Source organism: Haemorhous mexicanus, chromosome 2, assembly GCF_027477595.1.
Source record: "Haemorhous mexicanus isolate bHaeMex1 chromosome 2, bHaeMex1.pri, whole genome shotgun sequence".
In the NCBI taxonomy this organism is placed as follows: Eukaryota; Metazoa; Chordata; class Aves; order Passeriformes; family Fringillidae; genus Haemorhous; species Haemorhous mexicanus.
The window spans coordinates 83,724,981-83,737,387 of record NC_082342.1 but is presented as its reverse complement, the minus strand read 5'-3'; the positions used below and the strand labels follow the sequence as shown (position 1 = coordinate 83,737,387).

General features: G+C 37.4%; 1 protein-coding gene across 7 annotated transcripts in view; it reads left to right on the top strand.

The window, feature by feature from the left end:
• Positions 1-12,407, top strand: part of TMTC4 (transmembrane O-mannosyltransferase targeting cadherins 4) — a 54,269-nt gene that overhangs the window by 38,573 nt on the left and 3,289 nt on the right. For 4 of the 7 annotated variants that reach the window (XM_059839299.1, XM_059839297.1, XM_059839296.1 and 1 more), the window contains 6 exons: positions 3,576-3,655; positions 3,828-3,935; positions 4,058-4,199; positions 4,874-4,988; positions 5,470-5,582; positions 11,822-11,891. In XM_059839299.1, coding sequence (XP_059695282.1) covers positions 3,576-3,655; positions 3,828-3,935; positions 4,058-4,199; positions 4,874-4,988; positions 5,470-5,582; positions 11,822-11,891 — 628 coding nt within the window. Of the gene's footprint in view, positions 1-3,575; positions 3,656-3,827; positions 3,936-4,057; positions 4,200-4,873; positions 4,989-5,469; positions 5,583-9,792; positions 10,891-11,821; positions 11,892-12,234; positions 12,383-12,407 lie in introns of those variants that run through there. The other 3 variants (XR_009485424.1, XR_009485423.1, XM_059839298.1) reach the window with 3 other exon arrangements.

The following is a 12,407-nucleotide window of genomic DNA, read 5'->3' as shown; positions in this document are numbered from 1 at the left end:
AACATTAGATACACAAACAAGATGTGAATATCAAAAAAGCTTTGTTTTATTATTATTTAGAAAACAGAGTTTTAGTAGAAGAAGAAAGAGAAGATTGATGACACAAGCTGGCATTGAACAGAGGCATCTGCATGTTCCTGGAGAAATTTTGACATCTGTGCTTTGCTTTCATCCTTTTCAGTAAATGTTCATATTTGCTGAAAAAGAGATTATCAGCAGCAAGGAAGAGAGAGTAAAATTGGTGATAATAGTAATGCTCCAACTGAGGGGCTGTACCTCCTAGAAGATGATATTACATTTCAATTTCTTTCTGTTCTGCTTTGAGAGAAAACAAAAGCAAAAAATCAGTCTGGCAATAATTTCATTTTTGTAGAGGAATATGTATTTTTTTTTCCTCTCCTTTAAATTTAAATTTGGCATTTAAATAAGAGTTCAAGTACTATGTATATCTGGCACAGAATAATATGCAGTGCTTTTTCTTTTTTATACTGGTTTCCTAGGTTGATTGAGGTATTGAACAGACAAATGCATAGAGCCTATTCCTTGGCTAGGCTCTGATGCTATGGTTATGTTAACTTAAACAACACATGCCTGTTGAAAGTAGGTTCTACCCTAGGGTATTTTTACCTGATCTCTTAGATTTCTGAGAATGCTGTGTTGTTATGCATCCCTGAGAAATGCTCCTTTTAGAGCTATTACTGTAAAGTAATTGCCTGTTTAAGATTGATAAAGGATCACCTGAGTATAATGTAATACGTCATTTCCAGTTAGTATTTAATCATTTCATAACAAAGGGCTCTTAAATGTTTAACCAGGAAAGGAATATCTTCCCTCCCAGGCTGGCATGCACAATATCTGTCAAAAACAGAAGAACCACACCTCTAGAGATGAAATTTTAAACAACTCACTGGCTCCTCATTATTAAAGATCAGATTCTTCCCACCCACTGGTCCATTGAAAGCACCTCTGTCCCTGTGTTGTACGGGAGAGTCACAGACAGCAGTGGTTATGCAGGCCTGCCTTGAGTGAGCTAAAGGTTGACCCTGGCATCTCTCTGCCATGGCCACCGAAGTGAGAGACACAGCTGGATGGCAGAAGTACCTCTCAGATGACTGGATGTGTCTGGAAACCCTTTGCTGCTTCTGCTCTTCTGAGCAGGATGTTACTGCATCCTATAACCCACTGCAGAACTGGTTTTGTCATTGGATGTCTCTGGTAGGCTGGGCACTTCTTTTGATATCTTTGGTTTTGGGCTTCTTTCCTCTTCCTTTCTTTGTCAGCACCATTTTAAGAGGAACTAAAGCTACAATTCCACTTGAAGGGAAATTAGAAAATTATTGTATAGAAACATCATTTCCTTTCACACAGGAGCTATAGCAGAGGGCAAAAGAAAGACACCATTGAAAATGCTAATAAAATAGTTGTGCAATCAGTTTTAATAGGTTATAGTACATCTTTTTAGTTCAGCTCACAAAATGTACATGTGCACTTAATACTTCATTTGATGTTTTGACTTGAGAGAATTGATATCTCTCAGTTTTCTTCAGACTCCACAGTTCTGTTTACATGAGAAAAATATTTTGGCTGCTGGTATTTTTGGGAAAAAAATGGATGTGAAGATACTACATGTTTTTTAAAAAAACTGTGAAAAATAGAAAGTAAAGTGCTGTTTCCTAACACAAGACAGCTGACATGTGAAAGACTGAGTGGATGGTGTACACCAAGATTTTTCTCATCTGCTCTGTCCTGGTCTTTAGTCAAATTTCATTTTGGAAAGCTTCTTAAAGAATGAAATTCAATCAAGTTAAATATAATTTTGTTTGCTGATATTGAAGTGTAAAGTTACCTGCTTCAAGGGCTAACATCCAGTATTCATTGAAATCTTTAAGTATTTTTTTGTGTGTTGCCACAATTTATCTTTTATCTGGGTGAAATTTGAATATGTGAACTTCAACATATATAATCAGAGCAATCCAATTTGGTAAGAATCTTAGTGTTCTGAATAATTTCTGGAGGAGAATATAAATAGAATTCAGTCCTGAGAAACATCTTTCAGGGTATTTCATTTTACTTTAATGACTCCTGGGAAAATGCTGCTCTCTCTTCTTGTAATTTTTGACCCTGTCAATGGATCTTCATTTGGTTATTTCTTGATGTAAATGTACCATTCTCTTGCTTCTTTGCCATAGGCTTTGTCATATTTTTATGAATGTACAGTACAGTGCCAGGATTTTTTTCTTCATGGAAGCTATGCTAGAACTGCTTTTAGGGGATGCTGAATTTGTGTGCTATTTTATATCTTACAGTGTGAGGAGCTGCCTCTATGCATGCTTAGTAAGCTTTATAGCATCTCTGCTCTCCTTAAAATCAGTGAAAATACTTTTTCTCCCATTTGAGAAAGCATGGGAAATGTCCTTAACTTTATTTGTTGGTGCTATGTTACTGCATGTTACAATAGTTACATAGAGATGAGATTCACCAATTAAATGCCATAACAACTAGGCTCCAACACTCATGTGTGCTGGATCAATAGGTGCCAGATACTGTGCCAACTGCAATTAGGGGTTTTCAGTTAATGGACATGTCAGATAAAATCCTTTTTTGAATGTAGAAGGTGAATTAGACCTATCTAAGTGGATTATGAACCTATTTTTTTGGGCTTCAATCTGAAGTTATTCCTGTATACTGTTTTGAAATTAGATTTTCAAAGTTTGGAAAAAATTACTGTATGTGTTTGTTTTAGATGAAGTATATACAATTTGATTTCAAATAGTAAAGTAATCTAAATAATGAGTCCTGGTCTGGATGCTGAGAAATCTCTTTTCAAGAGTCAGTACTCACAGTACTTTTCAACCAGGTAACATGATCTTCTGAGATTTCTCTTAAAGTGGGATTTGAGATGTCTTCCAACTCAGATTTGTTCTGAAATATATTTATTCCTATTTACTCTTACCATAAATTAGGATGATGCATCTTCTCCCTGTAGTCTGAAAGCTCTGGATCCTTCCTTCATCATTCAGTTTTTGACAGGCAAAGTCTTCAACGTGTTGCTATATATATATTATTTCAGAAATGCTCTTTGATACATTTTTATCTTTAGACAATAATTTTGCCTGTCTTATTACCTTTGGTTTGGGTTTTTTGTGAATGTTGAGTTTCTTCTAGTTTATGCTATAATGAAAACAAAGTTTGACACATTGCTGTAGTGTTCCTTCTGCTATGACAGATTTGATTTGAGTAAAACTTTCTCTTACCTGGCAAACAAACAAAATTAAGAGCAGGAGGTCTTCATACAAAGGGCCTCGTGAAAGGTGTGGTGACCTCATTTACAAAACTAGGAACTGAATAATCTTTCTTATATAGCTGGAATAGGTAAGCTGATCTGTACCTCAGATTTTGTCTTACTGTCTTCGTTGTATGAATTATCCAATCCTAAGTATCAACCTACACCAAAAGCCAGCAATGAATGACACAAGTGCTGACTGTTTCTTTTTAGAGAAAGAATTTTTAGCTACTTGATTCCACAGAATATCCGACTGTGTGGCATCTGGTGGAATATCCATCTCTGTTTTCAGGTGCACTACAATGTTGGCAAAAACCTGGCTGACAAAGGAAATCAAAGTGCTGCAATCAAATACTACAGAGAAGCTGTAAGGTATTGGAAATTTTAGTGCTTTAATGATCTTTCCTAAAATTGCTTTCATGTTTAACATGAAGAAAATGCTTAGGTATTCATTTTCATGTTCTGCAGCGTTGCAGAGCCAGCAATTTGCATATATTAATACATGTCCATACATAATAATAATCTCTTAAATTTTAAATTTTAGGTTGAACCCAAAATATGTGCATGCCATGAACAACCTTGGAAATATTCTCAAAGAAAGAAATGAGCTCCATGAAGCAGAGGAGTTGCTGTCCTTAGCTGTACAGATACAGTATGTTTAGACCAATGCTAAGCAGTGTTTTGCACCAGCTGAGCCAAAATGATACAATAGGATCTTGTGTTTCCAATGCTTAATTGTCCTCTCTGTTGGTGTTTTTTTCCCAATTTGCCCAGACCTGATTTTGCTGCTGCATGGATGAATCTTGGAATAGTGCAGAACAGTTTAAGAAGGTTTGAAGAGGCAGAGCAAAGCTACTGGACAGCAATTAAACACAGAAAAAAATATCCAGATTGTTACTACAATTTAGGGCGGTTGGTAAGTGCTTTTGAATAAATTATAGCTATGACTGGAATCTGTGTGTCTTTCTGTACGTATACATATAGAAAGATTTATATAATTCTGCTGTACTGTTAAAAGCTGATAGTTATCGCAGTTTGCTTATATTGTATTTTAGGGTGATTTCATACTTTTGGTAGCTTTTTCTATTGCTTTCCTGGTATACTTCCTCCCATACAACCTTTGGTAATCCTACTTTATCATATAAAGAAGTATAAACAAAAATAGAGATTTTAATTTTTTTTTCCAAAAGGTATTATTAATCATTTTCCAATGTTTTGCATTCCTTAGTATGTTGTTAGCTAGTAGAACTATGCTGAAAAATTCAAATTAGATTTTTGAAAATATGTACATTAAATATTTCCTAAATCTCTTGTGTAGATTTCTAAATTGTATGCTGTTTCTTCTCTTTATTCTATTGGTACATGCATACTTGAAGACAAGCCTCACTTGCAGAGGAAAGAAAAGGAAAATTAGTATATAGCATTCTTATCTTCCACACTACAAGAGTATTCCTTTTACGTTTATTTTTGTCTATAAAAAGAAATCCTACTAGAAAGGACATGACATTGACAACTTTTTAGTGTCTTTAATGAATGATAGGAAAGTAAAGCAAGTAATAGCAAAATTACTGGATTTTTCTTTTGTTTTAGTATGCAGATTTGAATCGCCATATAGATGCATTGAATGCCTGGAGGAATGCTACAGTCCTGAAACCAGAGCACAGTCTGGCCTGGAACAATATGATAATATTGCTTGATAACACAGGTAAAGGTCTCTTTGAATGTTTTAATGAATAATTCAGCGTCTAGAAAAACTTAAACCTTTATCTGTTTTTACCTAAAAGGATCTTTACCTCTTCTTTGGCTACCCAGACCCCCTCTAATAATATAAGAATGCCTTCTGACTCAGTGATTTTAAAGCATCACTTGAAATCCAGCCCATAAATTGAATTTCTGATACTTAAAATGCAAATCGTTGTGCAAGCATGTTTGTATTGCAGATTAAATTCCAGAACTTTGTAATCTCTGCTTTCTTGTTCTTCTGAAGGTGTTATCTATTGAAAACAAATGAAGGTATTCTTTTGCCTTAGTCTACAGGATTTTACATTTGTGTGTGTGTGTGTGATACCTGGTTTTCTCTAAAAAATTATGCAGTCAGCTATTTGTAAAAGATGTATGCTTGCAGCATGAACTAATAAGGCAGTGTTAAAACATGTCTTCTCTTTTTCTGCTACCTGGGCTCCCAGGCAATCTAGCTCAAGCAGAAGCAGTTGGAAGAGAAGCCCTGGAATTAATACCTAATGATCATTCCCTTATGTTTTCCTTGGCTAATGTACTGGGGAAATCACAAAAGTATAAGGTAGGTAACTAGAGCTTTTTGACTCTAGGGCTTTGGGTTGGATTCATTGGTTTTTTTTCCCTTAATTAAACTCTATCTACATTTTTTGTAAAAATCATTTGAGGAGATCATTGTGGACTATGACTTAGAGAATTTTTTTAAAACTCTTCAGTGCTATTTTCTACCATAGTATTGGTGTGTGATTCTGTCTTGAGCTTGTCCCTCCTTATTTTAGATGCCTGGGTTACAAATGTTGCTGCCCTACACTATGTCAGTGGTCAGTGGAGGGAAATAGGCTCTTAAGCACACTAGAGGGCAGTTAGGGTCTTGTGTTGCTTCACTGCAGAGGAAGAGAGCCTGCATTGAATTAGAGACCTTGTTTCAGGAACTCAAATTAAAAGGGACAGGCTAGTCCTTGTGCTTTTGCTATGTATTCTGTGAATACATCTATATATATAGAGATAAGAATTCCAGCCTTTTTGCCTCAGACATGATGTAAAATATAGTAATGCAAGTTTGTTAATCCCAGACTGAGGATGGGATACCCAGGTGATCTCAGGATGCTATGAGAGAAAGTACATGCATTGCTCAATGTATTGAACTTTCTCTTGGATGCAGTGGAGCAGCCTGTGAGTGGTACCTCAGCATTAGCTACCTTTATTTGCAAGTAGTAAATATAATGAAACTGATGAGGATGACTTGTTTTCCAAAGGGAATTGTACCAGATGATAAGCTTATATGACACAGAATAAATCATACACATTTAATATAGTTAGTTGTTTAAACTGACTCTATAATCAGTGATTTATGTATGTGATAGGGACAAATTAATAATCAAGTCCTTGGTGTACCTTTGAAAAACATCATTTACTGAACCTTTTTTAGGTTTTTTTAGGCTTTTAAGGGGTTTGATGTCTTTTTGATAGTGATAATGTTAACAGCACTGCAGGAACATCCTCATTTATATACAAAGCAAGAAGATTCTACAATACAAAACTCAACAGGAGGAAATGGCCTAAGTTGCACCAGAAAAGGTTTAGTTTAGATATTAGGATTTTTTTTTTCACAAAAGGGGTTATAAAACATTGAACCAGATTGCCCAGGGAAGTGGTGGAGTCCACCATCCTGGGAGTATTCAAAAAATGTTTGGATATGGCACTTGAGGACATGGTTTAATGGTGAACATGCTGGTGGTGCAGGGTTTACAGTTAGACCTGATGATCTTAAAGGTCTTTTCCAACTTTAAGTCCGTGATTCTCAAAATAGATACATCTGTCCAGTAGTTACTGTGACCACTTCTATTTCTACATTATTGATCAGCTTTGGAGCCCTGACCTGTTCACATGTGAGGCCAGAGCCTGTGACAACCCAGCACTGGCTTTTGTTTGTGTTAGTGATGCTGATAAACACCCAGTTACTGTTCTTCTAGACTGGCTAGGTTTTTTTCCAGGACACTCTAATTCTTTTCTCTCTCCACCTGAGACTATTAAAAATACATATTCTGGAACAAAGTTCCAGAAGGATACAAATTAACAACCAGAATGAATAAGGTATGAGTTTATGGAGGAGGTAATTGCTAGAATTATTTTGGTGAGTCAGGACTGTGGAAGAACAGAGGATTTTATAGTCATTCATCTGGGAGAATATGTAGCATGACAGAATACAGAGCATTTACAATGAAATAAAGTTAAGTAAGTTGAAAACAAGATAGAAAAATTTTCCAGGTGTAGGAGAGACAAGTCTGGCTTAGTGGATTTAAAAAATTAAAAAGAAGATAGTGGTTTTGATTGCCAGCCCTGAAAGGTTATTATGCTGCAGTAGAATGTGTTGGAGACAGTGTAGAAATAAGAGTAGGGGAAAGGGCAGCTTTTAAGTCCACATTTTTGAAAAAAGCAAAAGAAATAGTGGAGCCCAGGGGGAAAAAAAAAAAAAAACAGGGCACCAGTGAGTGTTTTAATAGTTCAATATGGAGTAGTAGTTTTGTGCAGAGCTTAAACTAGTCACTAAATACTGATGTGTTATAACAGGGAGAGCAAATTAAGGGAATTGAAAAGAGGACTCACTTACAAAGGTTATGCTCTCAGCAGCTGTATTTGGCATTGCCTGGAAAGAGGAGATACAGATTTGTTTGTAATGGGAGAATGCTTACTGACCAAAAAAAGCATGAAAAAATCAGATTTTTTGTCCACCCCCTCACCATGTAAAAACAGAGAAGTGGATGGCTCTTCAAGGATTTTTATTGACTAGAACTGGAGGGGAGGAACGGGGGATGGAGACTGTCAAGGTGATGGAGGTAATTTTCAGAGTGCTGCCTGGCTGTGTCTGATGTGTTGTCTAACCTCAGGCAGTTAATTTATTAGGCTACTCATTATGTGCCTCTATAAAAGTTGCTACTATGTTGGCTCTGTTGTCGCACAGGAAGATTTGTTCTGGGATTTTTTGTTATCTCTTATTTTAAAAGACATGGAGTCAAAAAGTTTTTACTATATTGTGAAAGATTTCCTTCCAATAAGCACACAACATTCTCCTCCTTCCAATAAGCACACAACATTCTCCTTCAATTTCAAATGCACTTTGATTTTCAGCAGAAGATAGGTTTCCTACGTCACAAAAAAACAAAAAATAGCCCTTTATTTTGTGTTTGTATCTAGTGATGAATGATTTATTGTTCCAGAGAGAAAAGCACATAAAGGATGAGCTGTTTCTGTGGTTTTGTTTGGGTTTTTTAATTAACATCTGTTATACCAAGTTTGATTCTCCTTTGAATGCTTGTTCTTATCTCAATTGATGAAGAACCAAGCTATCTTTAGTTCTTTGAAAAAGATGTGTGCTATATTTTTGTTATATATACATCTATGTTTTTTCTGTAAAAAGTGCAATAAATTGAAACCATTCAGCATTTTTGTATTTGAAATAAAGCCAGACTACAATTTTGTGGCCTTGGCAGCAGATGGAATGCAGTGTGCTTACCCCAAGCCTTCACTATATGCAAGCTGCAAGTTTCTTGGCAACACTTGAAGATCTGGCAAGATGCAGCAATTTGAAATACCACTGATGTACTGGAATGTACATTTACTCCATATAGCCACAGTAATATGAATATGATGCACCTTAAATAGCCTTTAAACAACCACTACGCTTCTACTAGCTGCTGAGCAAAGTAGTGTGATAAAAATATTCTCAGTATGGAGTTGAAGATGTATGGTAATGGCAGCCAGCTCTTGAATATCTACTTCATTTAATTATCTGGAAGTGCATTGCACTGTCCTTCAGCAGTGAAAGGATGCAAATCTGTACATTAGGTGCTCCTCCTCTGTGTAGGTGGCAACTTTTAGGCATAAGGCTGATTTAAATGGTCAGTATAGCTTTCATTTTGATTGCTGTTAACCTACCCAGTGAGGAAAAAAGAGATTTATCAGACCAAAATACTAAAATTTGGGAGTGGGAAAAAGCACAACTTTGTGGGACTTGAAATTACTGCATGCTTTCAAGTGCCAATCCACTGTTGATTTTTAGGATTTGAGAGTTGTATGAAAAGAAGAGGTTATCTTGCACCACTTGCCAAATTTTTGAGTCTCAGGATGTTTCTCAGATGACTGAGAAACATGGAAATCATGAAATAATTTTGCCTGGAAATGACATCTAAAGGTCATCTAGTCCAACCCCTAACCCAAACCAGTGCCAGTACCAGTTGAATCCCGAATATCTCAGTCAACAGAGATTCTATAACCTCTCTGGACAGCATCTTTCAATGCTTGACCAACATTATCATGAAAAAAATTGATGTTTCCTTTAATTGGAGTTTCTTGTATGCCAGTTTGCATCCATTATGTCTCACCTTATCTCACAGACATGTGAGAAGGGTCTGTTTCCATCTTCTCTGTATTATCTCACCAGGGAGTTGTAGGCAGCAACTTCATCTTTTCTCCTGAAGGCTGAAAAGATGCAGTTCTCTCAGTTGGTCTTTGCACATCTTGTGCTTCAGCCCTGTACCATTTTGGTGGCTTTCTTCAAGACTCACTGGAGCATGTCTTTCTTGTAATGGAGACCCCAGCCTGACCACATACTCCAGCTGTGGTCTTGGAAGTGCTTATCAAAGTCACATGGCCACCAGAGGTCCATTCCAGCCTCAACCATTCTGTGATTCCTGCTAGTCTGTTTCTCTGACCTGCCCAGGTCCCTCAAAATAGCTGTTCTCCCTTCTAATGTATTTCTTACTCCCTCCTCTTAGGTGCTATCTTTAAAGTTTTGAAACTGCATTCAGTCCCATCATCCAAAATATGAATGAAATCACTAAACAGTATGGATTTCAAAAAAGACCAATGCATCCAGGAACTCTTAATAGTCTGGATATGAGAATGCTGGAGCAACTGCTCATCCCACAGGAAAGCAATGCTAAAACTTGCACTATGGAGGTAAATTCGCAGACATCTGGTTCCTCTTGTTAACTCCTATCCAAATATTCCCTGTCCTGAAACAAATTCAGAATCACAGAATAGTTGGGGTTGGAAGGGACCTCTGGAGATTGTCTCATCCACTCCCCTGCTAGAGCAGGTTGCACAGAATTGCATCCAACAAGTTTTGAATATCTCCAGGGAAGGACACTGCACAACTTCTCTGGTCAATCTGTTCCAGTAGCTGTCACCTTAAGAGTAAAGAAGTTCTTCCTCCTGTTCAGGTGGAACTTCCCATGCATCAGTTGCTGCTCATTGCCTCTTGTGCTGTTGCATGGCATGAATGAGAAGAACCTGGATCCATCCTCTTGGCACCCTCCCTTCAGATACTTAGACATTGATGAGGTCCCCTCTCAGTCATCTCTTCTTGAGGCTGAGCAGGCCCAGCTCCTTCTGCCTTTCCTTATAAAAGATGCTCCAGTCCCCTCATCATCTTCATAGCCCTCCACTGGACTAGCTCAGAGGACCCTGGGTTTTGTCATTTCCTTGACCTGTGGAGATGAAGGCACTTTCTGCATGAGTCTCTCCTGGCTTGACAATGGCAGCCTCAGCTGTGCTCAGCAATGCTTTTAGTTTGGGTTTGAATTTGGACATATGGGGAGGCTCTTAAGTCACTCAGAGCCGAGTGACTCAATCTTGACATCAGAAATTTCTCCTCCCCTGAAGGGACCCTTACAGAGAGTTATTTCATGCTTGACATGAGAAGATGGTGGAACCAAAAATCTGGCTGACAGGCTTTCTTTTTCAGTAGAGCCTGTGATTTATTTTAAGCAGTGAAAACTTAGCACAAAGGAAAGGACTATTCTCCATCTTACTGTTCTCACATACCTCAGACAGCAAGTATGTGCATTCAGATGGAAGCCTACCACATTGAGGTAATTTTATCTTCAGGTCATTTGCATTGAAACTGAATGAGCAACTTTCCCTAGAGCACAGCACAGCATAGAAATCTATGTAAAATTTGCTCTCAAGTATCTAAACTTGCATGTTAGTGAGTAAATATGCTCCATTTGGATTGGGGGGGTGAGTTTTTAAACTTCTGCAGAAAATATGCTCTGGGGAAAAAGGTAGCAATATTAGCAGCTAGTTTGGAAAAACAGAATTGTTTTAATGAGAGAATAAATTTAGTGGTAAATTATTCCCTGATTATTAGGTGAGGGACCTGAGGTTTTCTAAGAGGTACTCAGATATCACGAGTCTTAAGAGCACACATTGCAAGCAGTAATACAGAGAAGGTAATTGGGGAGGAAAATGTGAAGGATGTTGCGTGGCATGATATGATTTGGCATGTTTTTTAAGTAAAAGGTAGTCAGCTACTCTTCACGGGGAGCCACACTGAAACATCTGTTTGAAAGGGATGTACTGGAATGCCCCTATTTTTAATGCTAAAACTGCTGTAAAAGGGAAAGTGTCTATAAGCAGTTTGCTTAGATACCAAATTACATTTCCTTAATTTGATCGCATAAGTAGGGAAAAGTTCAGCAGGTAATGTTTGAAAATACTATAACTATTAAAAAAAGGTACTTTAGGTAAAAAGCAAAGTTCACTAGTGCTTAATAAATTTCTGCTAAAATAACAGCAGCCTGTGAAAACATGACACTAATTTGCAGCATTATTACTGGTTTCAATGGGCTGTAGCCACCTGAGCTTACAGGATCAGGCAGGCTTAGGATATTTATATGGTGGTATCATATAGATATGGCATAGTTTTGGAGGCTTTTTAATTACAGTGGTGGGTAAATTTGGCATTGTTTTATATATATGAGAATGATCTTTCCTGATGACTTGTTATTTTAAATTATTCAGGAATCTGAAGCTTTGTTCCTCAAGGCAATTAAAGCCAATCCAAATGCTGCCAGTTATCACGGTAATTTGGGTAAGAGCCTTTCTAAATCTTATCAGCTGTATTGTTTATTTGCTTCATATTCATTGTGTTTAAAAAGCAAAAGCAATCTTTTGCGCCTTCTTCCTGCTGGGCAGATTTCTATTTTACTTTCTAGAAGAACTGCCAGCCAGAAGAACAGGGCACTAAAGCCAGAAAAGCTGTCACACGATATGACAGATCAAGAGGGCTGCAAAATCCAGCCCAGAGGTATCTGCACTTTAGTGTCTGCAAATTGGTTCATTTATGCTATGCTTGTAACCGCAATGAGCTCACCAGATAAGAGCTGCCATTTATGGCTCCATTGTAATTCATTCCTTCATCATTCCCATGCCAGTTCTGCTCCCAGGCTTTGCTCCTGCATTTGGCAACAGAACAAGCAGCTACTGTGCCACCAGCCAGTGACAGACCCTCGCTGGAAACAAATACCTCAATGCTGTTCTCCAAGTGACTGGCAAGATTGTACATTATTCAACAATATTGCTAATGAAATTCCCCATTGATGTTCCA